The sequence below is a fragment of the Rattus norvegicus genome, chromosome 19 (genome assembly GCF_021556685.1).
Source record: "Rattus norvegicus strain SHRSP/BbbUtx chromosome 19, alternate assembly SHRSP_T2T, whole genome shotgun sequence".
NCBI lineage: Eukaryota > Metazoa > Chordata > Mammalia > Rodentia > Muridae > Rattus > Rattus norvegicus.
The window spans coordinates 26794930-26816272 of NC_141552.1; the positions used below are offsets into that span (position 1 = coordinate 26794930).

The 21343-nt window shown below is 44.0% G+C and overlaps 1 protein-coding gene, 1 long non-coding RNA gene and 1 other non-coding gene across 4 annotated transcripts in view; 1 reads left to right on the forward strand and 2 right to left on the reverse strand.

The window, feature by feature from the left end:
• The window catches only part of LOC147999282 (uncharacterized), an 82520-nt gene extending 66963 nt beyond the window's left edge, over nt 1-15557 (forward strand). The window contains exons 2-3 of the long non-coding RNA XR_015643925.1: nt 8767-9566; nt 14718-15557. This is a non-coding gene — a long non-coding RNA (uncharacterized LOC147999282). The remainder of the gene's footprint in view (nt 1-8766; nt 9567-14717) is intronic.
• LOC134483697 (U6 spliceosomal RNA) lies at nt 8446-8552 on the reverse strand. The gene has a single exon (XR_015644438.1). It is a non-coding gene; the product is annotated as a U6 spliceosomal RNA (small nuclear RNA).
• A 1939-nt stretch (nt 15558-17496) lies between the features above and the next one.
• Nucleotides 17497-21343, reverse strand: part of LOC134483190 (disks large homolog 5-like) — a 41208-nt gene continuing 37361 nt past the window's right edge. For both annotated transcript variants that reach the window (XM_087596406.1, XM_087596405.1), the window contains 4 exons: nt 20914-21073; nt 19512-19655; nt 18718-18880; nt 17497-18001 (listed from right to left, as the gene is read on the reverse strand). In XM_087596406.1, coding sequence (XP_087452532.1) covers nt 17972-18001; nt 18718-18880; nt 19512-19655; nt 20914-20924 — 348 coding nt within the window. In that variant the 5' untranslated portion in view covers nt 20925-21073 and the 3' untranslated portion in view covers nt 17497-17971. The remainder of the gene's footprint in view (nt 18002-18717; nt 18881-19511; nt 19656-20913; nt 21074-21343) is intronic.

Here is a 21343-nt window from a genome sequence, read left to right on the forward strand (position 1 = left end):
AAGAAAATAAAGAACCACATTGCACTTGAAGTTTCTCCTCCAACAAAAGGAGAGCCTGCACAGGGCCTTTAAATAACTCTAAGCCCCAGCTTTCCCACAGCTCCCTCCATCAATTCCATTATTGGTGTGTTTTCATTACTTCTCACTTTCTTCTGTATGTGCAAAGAATGTGCACCATGTCAGTAAAGTGTGTGTGTGTGTGTGTGTGTGTGTGTGTGTGTGTGTGTGTGTGTAGTCCCTAATGAAAACTGTCGAGGTGCATGCAGACTCATGCTACTGCTGTCCCATGGCACCTTGCAGGGAACACTGAATTGGTGGGCTACTTTAATACAGCCTAAACCAGGCTATGCATGGTTTTCAGTAAGATTTGACATCATTACCACTACAGAGAGCAGAAACAGCTCAGAAGTTACATGTTGCTGTTAACAAGATGAGGCCAAACCTCATCCCATAGAATGTCAGGTACGATTTGATGGCAGGAAATTAATTCAGGGCTCAAATCAAATCAGTCAATTACAAATAAAGTGAAAAATACAAAGAGTCAAGAGAATCAAGTACTGTGTGTTGGGTTTTTTGTTTGTTTTATTTTTTTTTTGTTTCTTTTTTTGTATTTTTGTTGAGAAGATCAACCAGAGAGGCAACCCCTTCCTCAAACAAACTGCACACCAGAGACAATACCTAAATTGACACAATTAGAAATGAAAGGGGGATCTAACAATAGACAATGAACAAATTCAACAACCATTAGGTCTTACCTCAAAAACCTTTACTCCAGAAAACTGAAAATCTATTTGATATTGGTATTTTCTAGACAGATAACAATTACCAACATAAACACAGATCTGGGAAGGTACATGGATAATTCTCAGAAGAAAATAGATACAGTCAGTATAGTTTGCCCCTCCAAAAATTAAAAAGCGAAATCTCAGGCCATATGGCTTTAATGCAGAATCCTATCAGACTTTTAATGAAGACCTAATAACAGTAGTGCTTCAATTATTCCACTATATTGAAAGAGAAGGAACAATGTCAAACTCCTTCTCTGAGGCCATAATCAACCTGGTGTCTAAACCAGACAAGGAGCTCCCTACAGAGAGTGTAAGCCAGCCAGGGTGCCAGGGTGAGTGCTCATGGTGGGAGAGACTAGGAGAGGTGCTGTGGCCTTGGTGTGTACAGGCTTAGGGCTGGGGCAGGGTGCCTGGTGAGTGTCTGTGGCCACTTGAGCTGGGTCCCAGTGGGTGCCCAGGGAGGTCACAGGCCAGTTGTGCATCTTCTACCTGTCTGCGGGGCTTCTGGCCCAGCCAAGCACAGCCTTCATCCTGGACATCCACAAGGACAATGAAATCAGGAAATGGGGGGATCCCCTGAGACTCTCTGGCTTCTTTCGCCCTCCACTTGCAGTTGCAGCCAGAGGAAAAGCAGCTGTGAGTTCCCCAACTCTTCCCTACCACTCAGGTCTCCATGCTTTCCCACTCCAGAGAGAAGGAGGGCAGGGCGAGCTCTGCTGCTGCCTGTTCCATGCACCCAAAGCCTATCTTGTGGCTGGAGGTCACTGCTTGCCCCTGACCCTGCCCCTGACCATGAACTTGCCCCTCCCCCTACTCCTGACCCTGCCCCTGCCCTAGGCACCTAGGGGAAGTGAGGAGAGCCTGAGGGACAGACCCCAGGTCAGGACCCCCAGAGGCTTGTGTCTCCCTTTTCCTAGAAGTGTTATCCTCAATTCTCCACACTGGGTTTCATTTGCCAGGAACTGGTAGTTGGAGGGCTTTGCTGAGCCTGGGGTAGTGGTGGTACTTATGATTGAGGGAAGTCTTTCAGGGAGATGGAGGCCTTTCTCAAACTCTCTGAAATCAGTTACCCTCCCTGGTTTGAGAGCCCTGGGAAAGTTGAGAAGCCACTTTTCCCTGTCTTGTGTGACTTTACCTGCAGGGTGGGCTCTCCTGCAGGAGACACTTTCACAGGCTTCTTTAAAAGCACCTTTTCCTCAGATCCAGATCAGCTGTGAAAACAGGCTTCTCCATGTCAGGGTGAGAGCTCCCCCTCCCAGCTCAGAGCTACAACTCCTTAGGATCCTCCAGTCACAATGCTGGGTGGGTCCCATGGAGGAGTTAGAGCAAAGTGCCCCTTCTGAGAGTTGACTTCTGAGAAGAACAGACCTGAGAGAACAAAGTGCATCCCAGGGGAGAAAAGAGGCCTGAATGATTTTAAATTGGAGAAAAACCCCATATCCACCATCTAACAACCTTAGGGTTTGTGCATGTGTGGACTTCAGAACCTTAAGGTCAGATTTTCTGATAACAGCTGCTAGGTGAAGCTGAAGTCTACTGTGGGTGGGATTGTCCCAGGCAGGGAGGGGATCTGACTCTGCAGGCCTGGCCAGCTTCTTCATTCTCCTGAAACTAAGTGTTGGTCAGCTGTAAATCTGAAGTGAGAGTTGGTTTTTGTCAACTCAAAGGGATGACATTTCAAGTCTCACACATTATGGGAGAGAGACACATATACCCACGGGTGATTTGAACTTACTTCTGTAGAAGTGACTGGGAGCCAACAGAGGGAAAACATTCTCACCTTTAGGATTCTGTCTGTATCAGAGACTACAGGGACTGGCTTCCTGGACAGACATGGCCAAGCAGACACACCGTGTAATGGGGAAAAACTGAGGTAAGAAATGTCCTGGGGACAGTGATTTCAGATTGTGCCTTTACCCAGGAATCTCTGTTGCCATTAAGGCAAGCGGCCTTGGGCCTGCTAACTTGTCACTATGTCAGGGTGTCTCTGCTCTTACACCTGCATCAGGACCGTCTTAGATGAAGGCTTCTCTTTAAAAAAAATGTATATAATGCAATGTTTCTCAAACTCTGGGCTACGACCACTCACAAAGAATGTATATCAGATACCTTGCACATTATGACTTATAAGAGTAGCAATATTAGTTATGAAGTAGTACTGAAATAATTTTATGGTGGGAGTCATCACAGCATGAAGCACTGTATTACAGGTGTGCAGCACTAGGAGTGTTGAGAAGCACGGCCATAGAATCTGACAGATGGGAGCAGACCAGAAAATATTCCTCCATTCACATAACAATTAAAACCCTAAATGCTCAGATCAAGAAAGAATATTAAAAGGGGTAAGGTATAAATATGCAGTAACAAATGAATTCAGACCTATCTGAATTACACCAGACTTCTCTCTCTCTTTTTTTTTTTTTTTTTTTTATTAACTTGAGTATTTCTTATATACATTTCGAGTGTTATTCCCTTTCCCGGTTTCCGGGCAAACATCCTCCTCCCTCCTCCCCTTCTTTATGGGTGTTCCCCTCCCCATCTTCCTCCCCTTGCCGCCCTCCCCCCAACAATCTAGTTCACTGGGGGTTCAGTCTTAGCAGGACCCAGGGCTACCCCTTCCACTGGTGCTCTTACTAGGATATTCATTGCTACCTATGAAGTCAGAGTCCAGGGTCAGTCCATGTATACTCTTTAGGTAGTGGCTTAGTCCCTGGAAGCTCTGGTTGCTTGGCATTCTTGTTCATAAGGGGTCTCGAGCACCTTCAAGCTCTTCCAGTTCTTTCTCTGATTCCTTCAACGGGGGTCCTATTCTCAATTCAGTGGTTGCTGCTGGCATCCGCCTCTGTGTTTGCTGTATTCTGGCTGTGTCTCTCGGGAAAGATCTACATCCCGCTCCTGTCGGCCTGCACTTCTTTGCTTCATCCATCTTGTCTAATTGGATGGCTGTATATGTATGGGCCACATGTGGGGCAGGCTCTGATTGGGTGTTCCTTCTGTCTCTGTTTTAATCTTTGCCTCTCTATTCCCTGCCAAGGGTATTCTTGTTCCCCTTTTAAAGAAGGAGTGAAGCATTCACATTTTGATCATCTGTCTTGAGTTTCATTTGTTCTAGGCATCTAGGGTAATTCAAGCATTTGGGCTAATAGCCACTTATCAATGAGTGCATACCATGTATGTCTTTCTGTGATTGGGTTAGCTTACTCAGGATGATATTTTCCAGTTCCAACCATTTGCCTACGAATTTCATAAAGCCGTTGTTTTTGATAGCTGAGTAATATTCCATTGTGTAGATGTACCACATTTTCTGTATCCATTCCTCTGTTGAAGGGCATCTGGGTTCTTTCCAGCTTCTGGCTATTATAAATAAGGCTGCGATGAACATAGTGGAGCACGTGTCTTTTTTATATGTTGGGGCGTCTTTTGGGTGTATGCCCAAGAGAGGTATACCTGGATCCTCAGGTAGTTCAATGTCCAATTTTCTGAGAAACCTCCAACTGATTTCCAGAATGGTTGTACCAGTCTGCCTCCCACCAACAATGGAGGAGTGTTCCTCTTTCTCTGCATCCTCGCCAGCATCTGCTGTCACCTGAGTTTTTGATCTTAGCCATTCTCACTGGTGTGAGGTGAAATCTCGGGGTTGTTTTGATTTGCATTTCCCTTATGACTAAAGATGTTGAACATTTCTTTAGGTTTTTCTCAGCCATTCAGTATTCCTCAGCTGTGAATTCTTTGTTTAGCTCTGAACCCCATTTTTTAATAGGGTTATTTGTCTCCCTGCGGTCTAACTTCTTGAGTTCTTTGTATATTTTGGATATAAGGCCTCTATCTGTTGTAGGATTGGTAAAGATCTTTTCCCAATCTGTTGGTTGCCGTTTTGTCCTAACCACAGTGTCCTTTGTCTTACAGAAGCTTTGCAGTTTTATGAGATCCCATTTATTGATTATTGATCTTAGAGCATAAGCCATTGGTGTTTTGTTCAGGAAATTTTTTCCAGTGCCCATGTGTTCCAGATGCTTCCCTAGTTTTTCTTCTATTAGTTTCAGTGTATCTGGTTTGATGTGGAGGTCCTTGATCCACTTGGACTTAAGCTTTGTACAGGGTGATAAGCATGGATCGATCTGCATTCTTCTACATGTTGACCTCCAGTTGAACCACCACCATTTGCTAAAAAATGCTATCTTTTTTCCATTTGATGGTTTTGGCTCCTTTGTCAAAAATCAAAGTGCCCATAAGTGTGTGGTTCATTTCTGGGTCTTCAATTCTGTTCCATTGTTCTATCTGTCTGTCTCTGTAACAATACCATGCAGTTTTTATCACTATTGCTCTGTAATACTGCTTGAGTTCAGGGATAGTGATTCCCCCTGAAGTCCTTTTATTGTTGAGGATAGTTTTAGCTATCCTGGGTATTTGCTATTCCAGATGAATTTGCAAATTGTTCTGTCTAACTCTTTGAAGAATTGGATTGGTATTTTGATGGGGATTGCATTGAATCTGTAGATCGCTTTTGGTAAAATGGCCATTTTTACTATATTAATCCTGCCAATCCATGTGCATGGGAGATCTTTCCATCTTCTGAGGATTTCTTCAATTTCTTTCTTCAGAGTCTTGAAGTTCTTATTGTACAAATCTTTTACTTGCTTGGTTAAAGTCAGACCGAGGTACTTTATATTATTTTGGTCTATTATGAAGGGTGTCGTTTCCCTAATTTCTTTCTCGGCTTGTTTCTCTTTTGTGTAGAGGAAGGCTACTGATTTATTTGAGTTAATTTTATACCCAGCCACTTTGCTGAAGTTGTTTATCAGCTTTAGTAGTTCTCTGGTGGAACTTTTGGGATTACATAAATATACTATCATATCATCTGCAAATAGTGATATTTTGACTTCTTCTTTTCCGATCCGTATCCCCTTGACCTCCTTTTGTTGTCTGATTGCTCTGGCTAAAACTTCAAGAACTATATTGAATAAGTAGGGAGAGAGTGGGCAGCCTTGTCTAGTCCCTGATTTTAGTGGGATTGCTTCAAGTTTCTCTCCATTTAGTTTAATGTTAACAACTGGTTTGCTGTATATGGCTTTTACTATGTTTAGGTATGGGCCTTGAATTCCTATTCTTTCCAGGACTTTTATCATGAAGGGGTGTTGAATTTTGTCAAATGCTTTCTCAGCATCTAATGAAATGATCATGTGGTTTTGTTCTTTCAGTTTGTTTATATAATGGATCATGTTGATGGTTTTCCGTATATTAAACCATCCCTGCATGCCTGGGATGAAGCCTACTTGATCATGGTGGATGATTGTTTTGATGTGCTCTTGGATTCAGTTTGCCAGAATTTTATTGAGTATTTTTGCGTCGATATTCATAAGGGAAATTGGTCTGAAGTTCTCTTTCTTTGTTGTGTCTTTGTGTGGTTTAGGTATAAGAGTAATTGTGGCTTCGTAGAAGGTATTCGGAAGTGATCCATCTGTTTCAATTTTGTGGAATAGTTTGGATAATATTGGTATGAGGTCTTCTATGAAGGTTTGATAGAATTCTGCACTAAACCCGTCTGGACCTGGGATCTTTTTGGTTGGGAGAACTTTAATGACTGCTTCTATTTCCTTAGGAGTTATGGGGTTGTTTAACTGGTTTATCTGTTCCTGATTTAACTTCGGTACCTGGTATCTGTCTAGGAAATTGTCCATTTCCTGTAGATTTTCAAGTTTTGTTGAATATAGGTTTTTATAGTAAGATCTGATGATTTTTTGAATTTCCTCTGAATCTGTTGTTATGTCTCCCTTTTCATTTCTGATTTTGTTAATTTGGATGCATTCTCTGTGTCCTCTCGTTAGTCTGGCTAAGGGTTTATCTATCTTTTTGATTTTCTCAAAGAACCAACTTTTGGTTCTGTTGATTCTTTCTATGGTCCTTTTTGTTTCTACTTGGCTGATTTCTGCTCTGAGTTTGATTATTTCCTGCCTTCTACTCCTCCTGGGTGTATTTGCTTCTTTTTGTTCTAGAGCTTTTAGGTGTGCTGTCAAGCTGCTGACATATGCTCTTTCCTGTTTCTTTCTGCAGGCACCCAGCGCTATGAGTTTTCCTCTTAGCACAGCTTTCATATTTCCCATAAGTTTGGGTATGTTGTACCTTCATTTACACTAAATTCTAAAAAAGTTTTTAATTTCTTTCTTTATTTCTTCCTTGACCAGGTTATCATTGAGTAGAGCATTGTTCAATTTCCACGTATATGTGGGCATTCTTCCTTGATTGTTATTGAAGAACAGTTTTAGGCCGTGGTGGTCCGATAGCACGCATGGGATTATTTCTATCTTTCTGTACCTGTTGAGGCCCGTTTTTTGACCAATTATATGGTCAATTTTGGAGAAAGTACCATGAGGAGCTGAGAAGAAGGTATATCCTTTTGCTTTAGGATAGAATGTTCTATAAATATCCGTTAAGTCCATTTGGCTCATGACTTCTCTTAGTCTGTCTACATCTCTGTTTAATTTCTGTTTCCATGATCTGTCCATTGATGAGAGTGGGGTGTTGAAATCTCCCACTATTATTGTGTGAGGTGCAATGTGTGTTTTGAGCTTTAGTAAGGTTTGTTTTACATATGTAGGTGCCCTTGTATTTGGGGCATAGATATTTAGGATTGAGAGTTCATCTTGGTGGATTTTTCCTTTGATGAATATGAAGTGTCCTTCCTTATATTTTTTGATGACTTTTAATTGAAAATTGATTTTATTTGATATTAGAATGGCTACTCCAGCTTGCTTCTTCTGACCATTTGCTTGGAAAATTGTTTTCCAGCCTTTCACTCTGAGGTAATGTCTGTCTTTGTCTCTGAGGTGTGTTTCCTGTAGGCAGCAGAATGCAGGGTCCTCGTTGCGTATCCAGTTTGTTAATCTATGTCTTTTTATTGGGGAGTTGAGGCCATTGATGTTGAGAGATATTAAGGAATAGTGATTATTGCTTCCCGTTATATTCATATTTGGATGTGAGGTTATGTTTGTGTGCTTTCATTCTCTTTGTTTGTTGCCAAGACAATTAGTTTCTTGCTTATTCTAGGGTATAGCTTGCCTCCTTATGTTGGGCTTTACCATTTATTATCCTTTGTAGTGCTGGATTTGTAGAAAGATATTGTGTAAATTCGGTTTTGTCATGGAATATCTTGGTTTCTACATCTATGTTAATTGAGAGTTTTGCAGGATACAGTAACCTGGGCTGGCATTTGTGTTCTCTTAGGGTCTGTATGACATCAGTCCAGGATCTTCTGGCCTTCATAGTTTCTGGCGAGAAGTCTGGTGTGATTCTCATAGGTCTGCCTTTATATGTTACTTGACCTTTTTCCCTTACTGCTTTTAATATTCTTTCTTTATTTTGTGCATTTGGTGTTTTGACTATTATGTGACGGGAGGTGTTTCTTTTCTGGTCCAATCTATTTGGAGTTCTGTAGGCTTCTTGTATCCCTATGGGTGTCTCTTTTTTTAGGTTAGGGAAGTTTTCTTCTATGATTTTGTTGAAGATATTTACTGGTCCTTTGAGCTGGGAGTCTTCACTCTCTTCTATACCTATTATCCTTAGGTTTGATCTTCTCATTGAGTCCTGGATTTCCTGTATGTTTTGGACCAGTAGCTTTTTCCGCTTTACATTATCTTTGACAGTTGAGTCAATTATTTCTAAAAATATGGAACGCTTCACGAATTTGCGTGTCATCCTTGCGCAGGGGCCATGCTAATCTTCTCTGTATCGTTCCAATTTTATTATATGTGCTGCCGAAGCGAGCACCAGGATAGACATTCTTTATCAGCAGGTCTCAGGGTAGAACTGGATATGTGACCCTGTTCTACAGCACTGTCCAGAGTGGTAAATGCAGCTTCTGAATAGGAATGCAGGCCTGGCCTCTAGACCTCCACCTTCCAGGCCTGTCTGGAGAGCCTGATGCCCTGGCAAAAGAGACTCCTTCTCTCCAGAGGAGCACTGCAGTCAAATGACATATCAGTGATGAAAACTATCAGTCCCCAAAGGCATGCCACTGAGCAGAGATAGCCTCAGTCATGCACCTCTGCCCATCCCCAGTTCCTCGTGTCAATAACTCAACCCTTTCATGAACTAGATGGCAATACTTGAGGCAGGATGATCAGTAGTTTACTGGCCAATCTGGGCTCTATGAGACGCTCTCCCTGAAATCAGAGCCAGCAGGAAATTCAGTATGAAAGATCGTTGTAGCCAAGCTCAACAACCCGGTTCAGAGCCTGGGACCCCACACGGTAGGATAAAGTGACTCCCATGCTTTTTCCTCTACCTTCAACACTCATGCTTTGGAATGCACACCCCTACAATGAGATCAATACACATGGAATAAAAATTAAACAGAAAAATTAATGAAGACAATGCAGACAATGTTTTAAAGGATCCTGGGAGTCCTCACTCTGCACTTCCCTTTCCTTTGCCTTGGGAACATCACCTGCACCAGAGGCTGAGACTTCCTGAAAGAGAGAGAGGAGAGATGCACTGTTCATTCCGCTGGAGCTGTGCAAAGACCAGAGCCACCTGTCTTTTCCTGATAGTGGGAGCTGGGCCCAAGTGTGGGCTGCTCCTACTAGAGGCACCACAAGAAGAGGACCACCTTCCTCAAACCTTCCTGGAAGTCAGAGTACGGGCTATGGACTTCCCTCAATCCTCAGAGGACTCTCTTTCAGCGATGGCTCAGAGCCTCTTAGGACAGAGAGGGACCAGAGCTTCCCCCCAAAGCAAGATTCCGGTCTTATCTGACAGGTATGAGGGCTTAGGGATGGGACAGTGGATGTGACAAGTTTACATGTAGCACAGGGGCTAGGTTAATAAAGAAATCAAAGAGGAAAGAAACCTGGAAGATTCCTCATCTGTTCTTTTTTGCTCTATTCGTAGGGATGAGGTGGCAGTGTGGGGTAGAGGACTAGGACACAGCACAGCCTTCTCTGCTCATGGTGAACTTTCTAGGCTGCCTGGTCACTGTGACCAGCATCTTTTCAACTGTGCCATTCTACTACCAAGGCTGACACAACTGGTGCACCATGTAGCAATAGGACTGTACTGACTTAGGCACATTTGGAATCACACAATGATCATGTGTCACAGATGGGTTTCTTTTTTTAGAAAAGGATTAAAACAAAAACTATTTATTTTGTCCATATGAGTGAGTACACTGTCCCTGTTTTCAGACACAACAGTAGAGGGTAGAAGATGAGATTAGAAATGGTTATATGACACAGTGTGGTTGCTGGGAATTGAACTCAGATCCTCTGGAAGAGCAGTCAGTGGTCTTAACCACTGAGCCATCCCTCCAGCCCCAGTATATTGTATTTTCAATGTTGTTTGTTTTATATCTTTACTCACGTATGTCTGTATGGCGTTCTGTGAGTACAGGTACTCATGTGCTTGTGTAAAGGTCAGGGACAACCTGAGCACAGATCCTCACCTTCTACCTCTCGTCCATGGCTGTGTATGCTAGGCTAGCCCTTCCCTCTAATCCTAGAGACTGTCCACTTTAGGCTCCTATCTCCCTGTGGGAAGGGCTGGATGACAGACTCTACTGCATCCAGGTTTATGTGGCTTCTAGGGACCTAAACTGTTGTTGGGCTTGTTCAGATGAAAATAAACACCATTTCACAGCCCTGGCTGGGCCAGGCAGCGCACGGGTCTTTGCTGCTCTTGCAGAAGACTTGAGTTCAGTCTCCAGCACCCGGGTCAGGTGGCTCACAACCACCTGAGACTCCAGGTCCAGGGACTTCCAAGCTCTTCTGGATAAACCTACATGGCAAAAGCAGGGCTGGGAGCTGGAGGCTTCTGGTGTTGGCTTCTCCATGCAGTAGGGGGCAAATCATGGGCATGTGAGGTAACATGGAACCCTGTAATTCTACAAAGTCCAGAAGCTCCTGATTTCCCTCATGGTGCCCTAGAGCCTGTCCACCACACATGGAGGCTTCAGGAACATGGCCTTTTCCTGACCTGTGTGGACTCTGCATCCTCACTCTCTACCCCCTGCTTTTCGGGGTTGGAAGTCTCAGGTGTAGGAGGCGCCTACCATAGGCCTCTTCTCTCAGCATTTCAGCATTTTACCCACTTGACCTTCACCGAGCATCCTTTGCTCTACACAGTTACCTCAGCCTGTGACCCTCATCCTCCAGACTCTTGTGAAGCAAACACCCATGGGTGTGCAGCTCTCATAGTTAGCCAGGCTAAAGGGTAAGGCAGCAAATCCTTCATGAACTCTACAGCTCCTGAGGCCTAGGAAAATGTCTATACCGGGGCTAAATTCATGCTGCCCTGTAAAACTACATTTTTCCTTTAAACAGAAGGATGTGTGGTGGTGGTGGCACAGGCCTTTGATCCTAACACTTGGGAGGCAGAGGCAGACAGATTTCTGAATTCAAGGCAGCTTCCTCTACAGAGCTAATTCCAGGTCAGCTACACAAAAAACAACACTGTCTCCAAGAGTAAAACAAAAAGAGAAAGAAAGAAAGAAAGAAAGAAAGAAAGAAAGAAAGAAAGAAAGAAAGAAAGAAGGAAAGAAAGAAAGAAAGAAAGAAAGAAGTGAAAGAAAGAAAGGAAGGAAGGATTCATGTTTTGTATACAATGAGATGCCTGCCTGTCTATACCTGAACCACCATGTTAACTATAACTCTTGTCACATCTGTATTAATTCAAATACTGAAGGCCAAATGGTTAAATCTTAATGACTATACAATTGGGGGGTGGTGCTGAAGAGATGGTTGGTTTAGTGGCTAAGAGCATAAGACCAAGGTTCAGTTCCCAGTGTCCACATGGTGGCTCCTATTAACCTGTAATTGCAATTCTAGGGAATCAGTCTGTACTTCACGGGCACCACACATACCACATGGTGCACAAGCATTTATTAGGTGAAACACTCAGGCCCATAAAAATAAGTAAATAAAATATATGGTTAACAGACACTGTGATTCAGGAAGTTCTTAGTGACTTTGGTTATCATTTCTCTCTCCCAGAGACCTGTCTTCCTCATGCTCAGCCTCCCTGGCTTCTAGGACATTTCCTAGCTCTATGGAGCATGAAGTACTCAACACCATAAGCCAAGCATTGCAAAGCCATCTGCACCTTCACTGCTACACCTTCTCCATGGCTGTGTCTAAAGGGAGAGACTTGGAATCTCACAGATGCAAGGCCAAACCTGTTGGGCTATGTGAGCCCAGCCACCCAATAGTCAGATCTACTCCTGTCCTTGGCTATGGCATGAGGCTCTTAAGACAAATTAATCTGAAGGATCTCAACAGCTATGCTGTTAGACCTCTCATTGCTCTGCCCGACCTACAAGCTCCTTTACTGGCTCAAATTCACACCTGAACTCCTCTCCTGCCTCAGCCACCATCAGCTCTTCTACTCCTCTCCACCTGTGCTCTGTATAATCCACACTAAGGTGGACGTTAACCTCTTGTGGACCTCCAGATGTATGCTTGTGATTACTCTTCATTGGCTGTTTTGTATAGGTAGGCAGGTTCTTCTAGTCTCATGCAGAACACTGCTCACACATTTTGGATCTTACAACACCCTCTTGATTGAGAATCCTGACTAATGACTGACTGAGCCTTCCATCCCTGAAGCCACCCTCTGTGTCCCAGTACAAGATGAGAATCCCCACCCTAACCCCTGGTGTCCACTTTCATCTCAGAAGCTAGACTCTGCACTGCCCATTACCTTTTGGTTCTCTGCCTCTAATTCTGTTAAATAGTTCCTCTCTTCTTTAAAACAAATTTATTTTGTTGTTTATTTTTTGAGACAGGGTTTCTCTGTTTGGCCCTGGCTATTCTGACAGGCTCTCTGTAGATCAGACTTGTCAGGAAACCAGATATCTGCCTGCCTCGGCCTCTTAAGCACTGGGATTACTGGATTGTGCCAGCATGTTTAATTAAAAATTAATTAGTGGCAGTGCATGTTGGCGCATGCCTTTAATTCCATCCGTTGGGAGGTAGAGGCATTGTGAGTTCCAGGACAGCCAGGGCTATAAATTAACACCTTGTCTCAAAGAAAACAAGCCAAAAATGAAACAAAAATGTTGCAATATGGTCTTAGGTATGTAACTGAGTCTGTTCTTGAACTCTGAATCCTCCCACTTTCACTCAGGTGCTAATCAGCAGGCTTCTGTCTTGACTTTCACTGAGCACTCAGGGCTGCCAGGACTGTTACCTCTCCCAGTGTAACTCCTGACTCTCTCATCAGCATCATCACAAAACTCCTGCTAAGAATTAAGGAAACCTGAATTCTAAGGAACAGTCGGAGCTCCAGTATTTCCAAAGCTCACTCTAATAGAGATGGATCCTATGCTGCAGTAAAATGGTCACAGCTGGAGGTCTTAATTCCAGGACTTGGGACAGAGGGGTCGGAGGATCTTGAATTCAAGGTTATTTTTATGTTACAGTGTTGCTCAAAGCGAGTTGGGCTGCTACAAGATACCCTGTCTCAAAACTATACCAAACACAGCTAAAATGAAACAGAGGAGTTTGAGTGGGCATAGATGGGAAAGCTCAGCACTTTATGGCTAAGCCACCTGCTGCCAGCACCAAAGTCCATGCACAGCCCCAATTCTGAGCTGTGTCTGGGACCCCACTTAGGAGCACGCACCAAAGTAGCTCAGGTCCAGGGCTTTTGGTCTAAGAGGAATTCAGGCAGTCACACTTTGGATGCCAGTTCTCCAGCTCAACTGCCTGTCAGCCCAGGATCTGGTCTTAGTCATGGCTTGGCATCCCTAAATTCCTCCCAGCTGTGCTCAGAACTCACCCTGTGCCCCGTTCTGATGAATCTGCCATTCTCCATGGGAGTAGCCTCAAGAAGTCCCTCACATCTGAAGCACCACTCTGAGTACACTAAATACTGCAGGGAAGGGGCGTGGTCAGCAGAGCACCCACCCCTTTCAGCTGTAGAACATTTAGCTCTAGAGTGAGCACTGCTGTGCATTGTGGAACTTAAGCAGTATTCCAGCCTTGGCCTGGGAAGAGCCGTTGACACCCACACTTTCTGGGGTGACATTGTCTCCTGAGGATAGAGTCAAGTCAGGAGTGGCAACTGATGTTCACGAGAGACAAACTTTCTTCACCACCTGCCCATGCTGGCCCTAGGATCTGGGCTTTTTAGGTGACATGAGTGCTGAGCCCCCCAGGTAGATGGGTTTTCAGGGGTCAGGTGGTTATTGTCACCAAAGGTATCCACAAGGATAAGTCATACTGTACTAATTCCCATATTAGATCCCTTCTCATGGGTCACAGAGGTCGTGCTGGGTCCTAAATGTGGACCCAGGTTCCTGGCACTTTTGAAGAGACTGGTCAGGGCGCAGGCTTCAGGACATTTTGTTTGAATTATTTTGGGGGATTTTATTTTTACTGTTGGGGACAAACCTAGGGCTGCCATGTGGTGGGAAAAGGCTTTGCCACAGCTGTAGATCATCCTTAATTATAAACTCCTAAATTCTCCCAATCCTGGAACTTTCTAGGTCCCTCACATGATGCAACCTTTGGGGGATTCCTCACATAGAATCATGGGGTGGATTGCATCCCAAAGAGAGACAGTGGGAAATGTTCCCCAGTGTCTGCCTGTGGCTGTGGTGATGAGAGTGGATGTAGTGACCAGTGGATGGCAGGGCCCATGTGAAACCCTTTTGGTTTCCACTTGAGTGGAATCTTCACCATGCCTTTTTTTTTTCTTGAAACACAGGTGGGCCTGGAACTTACAGTCTTCCATCACTCTGACTCAGTTTCCCATGACTGGGATCACAGGCTTAAATTACTATGCCCATCTTTCTTTTTTTGTATTTATAAATCTTCTAAAACCCAGAAGGATCTAGAATTTAAAATTTTGCGATCCAAGGCATTTCCAACAGGGGATTCTTGACCTAGGAGTGTCCAGACCAATGTTTATTGTGTGGCTACTTCATTCCTATAACAGCTTATTTTTGACAAAGAGTTCCAAGGTGTGATGTCACTGGGCATCAGGCAGTGTCCCAAATAGCAGCACTGACTCAGGTTGTAATTTAGGCTGGAGAAACTTACTAGGACCCTTGTAATCCTAGCACCCTGGGGCCTCACATGTCCTTAGTCTGATCTAGTGATGAATCAACTGCTCTTGAGGGTGGATTGGAATTCTAGTCACTGTGAGGCAGGAGCATTAGTATCCTACAGCCACTCTGGGCTCCATAGGAAGACCCTGTTTCAATGGTAAAAGGGGTCACCTGCGAGTTCTTACTGTCTTCCCTGAGGCCTTCCTGCTGGAGTTAGAATAGCTGTCTCACCAAGTTGAAGCAGAGGGCAGAATGTTGGTGCCTTCTATAATGAGGACTAGTAACAGATAGTCTATGGAAATTCTAGAAAGTTCTACAGGTATTTATGTCATGTGCATGGGAATTGCTGGCTTCCCTGTGTCCTTTGCCTTTAATTTGCAGTCCATGGGGCACCTGGGAATGTCCCCAAACCAGGCTGCACACAGGACTTGTCCCATGATTCTCACTTGCACCCAGTGCCTGCCTGATTGTCATAAGTCTGACAGAGCCACTGTATGCTCTCCTGACACCTGCGGAGAGCAGTATATGGGACCCTACCATCCCCACACTGCCCATCAGTGTCTACAATGTCCCTATATGGCACTGAGATGGTCTAAGCTCCTTCCCGCCTATATGCTGCATCAGAATCTGACCATTCCTAATTTCCTCCTCTCACACCCACACTAGAAGCCCTGTACCCACACTAGCCCCAGCTGGCCTGTTGCCTACTGACACCTCATGGACTCTGCCCCAGTCCCCTGCCCTACCCTGCCCTGCCCTGCCCTGCCCTGCCCCAATGCCCTGCCCTGCCCTGCCCCAATGCCCTGCCCAGCCCAGCCCTGCCCCAATGCCCTGCCCTGCCCTCACTCAGCTGACATTGTGGACATCTCAGGACAGTCACTGGACAATGGCTGACACACTTGTCTGAAGACTGGAAATGTTTCTCGATCTTGGAGAGGAAAGAAGGACCCTCCACCTACACTGTCCTCTAAGGAAGTTTATTCAGGTGAGGGATGACAGGGACTGTTTTGTCTCACGTCACACATGTCAGTAGAAAATATCCTAGGTATTGGATGGCGCTGTTAGCATTAACAGAACAAAGCCCATAGTGTTGGGAAGATTAATAAATTATGAGTAGGATTAGAAAACCCCAAGCCTCTTCCAGGTCCTAAGAGGGCAAAAAATACCACCAAACACAGCATTAATGTGGTAGGTTGGTTAAATCTAGTTACTAGATTCTAGTGTGATAACTATGACCCTTTGTGTGTCATGCTCAGCTTATAATGACTAGAGGACCTAAGCTTGAGAGTCACCAATGCCTCTCCCTTGCTTCTCCAGCTGCTGAGCATTGAAAAGCCCTAATGAGACAGCATCTGTTTGCAGACATACTGGATTATTCTTCTTCACTTAATCTCTCTCAGTCACCTCCACTCTCAGTAAGTCAGTTTAATTCCATAAATTGGAAATGAGTCACGTGGAAAATATACTTTCTCAATAAAATCACAGATTTCAAGGTAAAAGGTGAAACATGAACTATCCCACCTAACTTCTGGGCTTGCACAGACCTGCTCTGGAAAAGAAACATGTGGTCACAGCTGCAGTCTGGATTCAATATGGATGCTCTTGAGGTCCTCCCTAAGCTGCATAGATTGAGATAATTATCTTGCTTTCTATCAAAAGAATTCATTATGCCAAGTTGGCCTGTAGAAGGAGGCTAGTCTCTTCTGTATTTTATCAGATGTGCTTAATGTATATAATCATCGATAGTAAGTGAAAGATCTGTTTGGAATTGAAACTGAGTGGTGCTGGAGGATGATCCTGAATGCACAATGAGCAGTGGAGGCACCAGAGCCCGGTGTGGATGCCTAGCAGGCTGCCACATTGAGCAGGCACCGCTCAACCACCTGTACATACACATCTCCTGAGATCTCTCTCCTTAATTGAAGGTGATCATATCCATCTAGTATAGCACATGCCCTGGAAGGACAAAAGCTACCTACAGGAGCTGTGGTGATGACTCACAGGTTAGAGCATCTGCTTCTCACTCAGAAGAACCACATGGTCCCTAACAATCATCTACAATGGGGAATGCTATTCCCTCTTTTGATCATGAGGGAAATGCACTCAGGAGTGGCCCAGACATACATTTGAAAAAAAAAAGATCCATTGAGTTAAATGATAAAAATAAATATAATCAGCAACAATAAAAAACACAGCATATGAATGATCAAGTGAAACAGCACCTATAAAAACCTATTTCCCAAAATGACGTTGATGGTCATTATCTTTCTGGTTTAATAATATTGCTGTATTGTAAGAAAAACTGAGGCACATGGTTCTCGATTAGGATTATTCTATATTCCTTTGTGAAAGTTGTCATTTTTTCTGCAGCTCTACAGGCATGAGTGTGTGTTACTCAATATCTGGTGCACACAGTCAATAAGGAATGTGTGTTGTAGACTGATATAGACTAGGATGAGCAGAAGACATGAGAGCATGGATACAGTATGTCAGTGATTACATCATAAAGTGTGTTTCCATAAAAAAGTCATACACAAAAGACACCATCACCCTGTGTACCCCTTGGTGGCTTTGAATTCACTGGACCATGCAAAGATCCATATCTAGCTGTCAGTTCTAAGTCTACAGGAGGGGAAAGGACCCTTGAATAAGATGGTCATAAGAGTCAAGAGTTACAAATCAATTTTTATTCATAAGGAATACAATTTACAAAAAACAGGCATAAAATGAACAACTAAAATGGTATAAAAAATGAAAAACAGTAACAAGAATATATAACTATGATATAACAAAAAGAAAACTTCAATGAAAATCATAACCAAAAATATTTCTTAACAGCATTTTCTTAATGAACATTTAGAAACACAGTTGTAGTGCTGTTTCTCCTCTAGGACACGAGATTTCAAGGCAGTCCCCTCAGATGTCTCTCAAATGGTGTTGTCGGTATGAGAGAGGAGAAAGACCTCAATGAGACAGGCTGGCATACGGATACATAAATTTAGGGTCTCTATACAATGAGGAAATTAACTGAGAAGAAGAATATTCTCCCCAAAAAAGTCTTTGACTGTTGAGGATTGTCGTCAGCAGGGAACTCCTGACAGAGAAACTCACTCTTCAGGGGGCTGTCTTCCTGGGATCTGTCCTATTCCATGTCTCCTGCAGTTCCTGAGACCTGGGAGGAGAAGGCAGCTATTAAGACACTGATTTGGTGGGGACACGCATACCAGCTGTCAAGTTGCTGCCTTCTGTCCCTTCAGCTGCATTGCAGAGACAGCACTGATCTTTTCACTGAAATCATTGCTAATATCTCTGCAGCCTGGGGAAAGTCACCAACAACCCTCACAGTACTGTGGGAGAACAAGCTGCTCCTCAAACTTCTACCAGTGAAAACCAAGAACGGGGAAAGGAGAAGAGACCTAACTGGGTTGCAGGAAGAAAGGAGAAGGCCACATGATACTGAGATCAAAGCCAATGACCAGGACTCATTTGCCATTTGCACTTGGTTCTTATCCCTACAAGGTGCTTCCAACCATCACATTACCCCTGTATGACCTTTGTCACACGACCAAGAACTCGTTCAAAACTCTTCATAGCATCCAATCTATGACAGGGAGATGCAGTCATGTGATATGTTATTCCTCTGTCACCATTTCTGGACTGCAGTTTCAAAAAGGGCAGAGAAGTATAATTGCCAATAATTCAGTTTCTGGAGAGTGGTTAACATCCCAGAATACTTGTGCATAGACAGAGCCATGAATAACTCTATCACATGAGGTGGGTGACTGATTGGGTGTGGGGAGATTAGAAAGATGATAGGGGAAGCAAAGATGTATCCAATAGGCAAATGGTATCAGACATTGTTAATCTGACTCAGCTGCTTTTTCCTACCACATTTTGCTGGGTCTGGAGGTTGCTGGTCTTCTCCTGTTCGTCTTCAGCATTCGGGTTCAACTCAAACAAATATCGCTGTAACTCCTTGCTCTCCTGCTTCAATGTGACCAACTTCTTCTTCATACATGCCTGGTCCATCAGGAGCCGGCTGTGCAGGTTGCTGGAAACACACTCTGCATAGTAAGATCCTGAAGCTTCTTCCTCCCATTCCAACTGCCAAATCCCACAAAGTCCACCAGGACCCAGATACCCATAAAGACTTCAAGAATACATCTCCATACATGTAAGGCTGCTGCACAAACAGCAAACGGCCAATCCAGGGAAGAATAAATTGTTCCTGTGACCCAAGCACCAATAAGAGTCCATGTCTCTCCAAAAGAACAAGGGATCTACAACTACCCATGAGAGCCCAATGCATCGGGGCAACATCAATTAGTAGGCGGCAAATAACCACAAGAGAACAGTAGAACCAAGGGAGGTCATGTAAACCATGTGGTCCACACATTGAGCTTTGTTAAACCTGGTATGACCCCAGAGCCGCAGGTTGGCCTAATAACACTCTGATGCCTGAATCAGTGTAGTTCTATCCAGAGCCTTCTAAAGATGCATAGACACTGTGGTGATAACTGACAGTCCCTTATGGAACTGAATCTGAGTCCAAAAGACCCACGGCACAGTGATATTTAAACAGCAGAAGAGATGGGCCCAGAGCTGCAGACCCTCCGGTCCAGAACAAAGAGAGGCAGACATGGCCATTCCACAAGTGATGGGGCCTTCTGACCAGTACTTACCGATAGAAGTTAATCTCCTTCTTGAGCTCCTGAAATTTCTCACGATGTTCAATGTTCTTTGTGTCTAAGTTGTGCAGTAATGACATGACCTCTTTCTCCTTTATCTTCAAGTTTTCATAAAATGGATTTGGCCTGAAGTAGGGGCTGGCCCCAGGAAGATAGAACCCAATGAACATCGAGGTTTAGGATTAGAGGAACTCAGGCTGTGTCCTGTACTACCCCAGCCCTGGAAGGACACTTTCTGAATTCTACATATTTGGATCTTCTTCAGCTTCAGAAACTTGGAATTGTGTGCCCAGGACAACAGAAGCTAAGCACCCAGATAAAGGGTCCCCTGGCTCACATTTTTCAATCAGGAGGGCTGGATCTGCATTCAAACCTGTTATGCTGTCAAGAGCCTAGGCCACAGAGCTTACCCAAACACACACACACACACACACACACACACACACACACACACACACACATCCAGAAACCTCTGATTTCATTTTTCCTGTTTTGACAAGTGGAATGCTACAAGCCGAATAACTAATATTCTAGAGGCAGACAGTACACATAATTCTGGAGATGAGACCAGATATTGCCACAAACTTATAATCTGCCCAAGGCATACAAATGTATAGACAAATGTGACTACACAGGCAAAGAACTGTGCTGTTGAAAGTGGGGCTTCCAAAATAAAGCACTTACACCTCCATGAAACTATTATAAAGGTAAATCCTGAGGTCAAAAAACAGACCCCTAAATTCCAAAGGTGGAGGGATAGAGAAACATATAAAGGTTGTGCATATGCATGCAGACCTGTGCACACACAGACACACAAACTGGGGCACACCCACAAGAAAAAAAAAGTAAGTTCTCCAGCTCAGAAAAAAAGAACCAAAAAAAAAAAAAAAAGAAAAAGAAAAGAAAAGTAAACAGACTCAGAGAATGAGAAAGAGAGACAAATATGGAAAGAGCACAATGAGAATCAGTAGAAATGCATGCACCATTACTGTCTCAGAGTGTAAGGCACAGAGACAAGAAGGAGCAGGCCAGAGCCTCAGGCCTTCTACTTAAGCATTGATATGCACACTGTGGGTCCTGTCACCTAAGGCTGCTGCCAGGAGATGATAGCGTTCAGTCACCTTCCTAGCAAGTACAAACACTCTCCACAAACTCACAGCACCTAGAACCTTGCAAAACTACCACCTGTCAAGGGCTTTCCAATTGTACACTGGGAACTCATGCTCCAGTGACTTTATCCCTGAAATCTTCACTCAGATTGCAAGTTCAGATTTTCAACAGGCAGAATCAGAGAGTCCATTTTCAATCTCACTCCTCAGTAAGGGTCAGGTTCTGAATCTCCTCTCTATGGGAGATGAGGTTTAGAACAAGTTCGTTTGTTTGGAGCAATGCATACCTCTTGCTCATGGATCCACCTGTCACATAAAGGAGGCGATCTGTCAGCTCATTTCTCTCCTTGGTAGTTAGCTCCAGTTCTCTATTCAGCCTCTCCTCTTCCTCGTTGGCCTGCACCTTGTTTAGGACATTTTCAGGGGATGACGTCTGTCTGCAGGCTGCTGTAGGTAGAAGAACACAAGTGAACCCTCATGGGGCGAATGCATAGAGCATACACAGACCACAGTGAGGTCCAAACAGGAGAACATGCTTGGAAGCCAGTGTCACTGCAAGGAGTTTGGTCTATGTGAAAGAGGCATCCTAAGTGGATCACAGTTCCCCCACTACTATATAGAGACCAAGAGATGTAAGCAGCCAGGTGTTCCCTATGCCCGCCCACACAGGCTTACAAGTACCAGAGAGATGCCTTCTCCAGGATTATTATCAGGTAC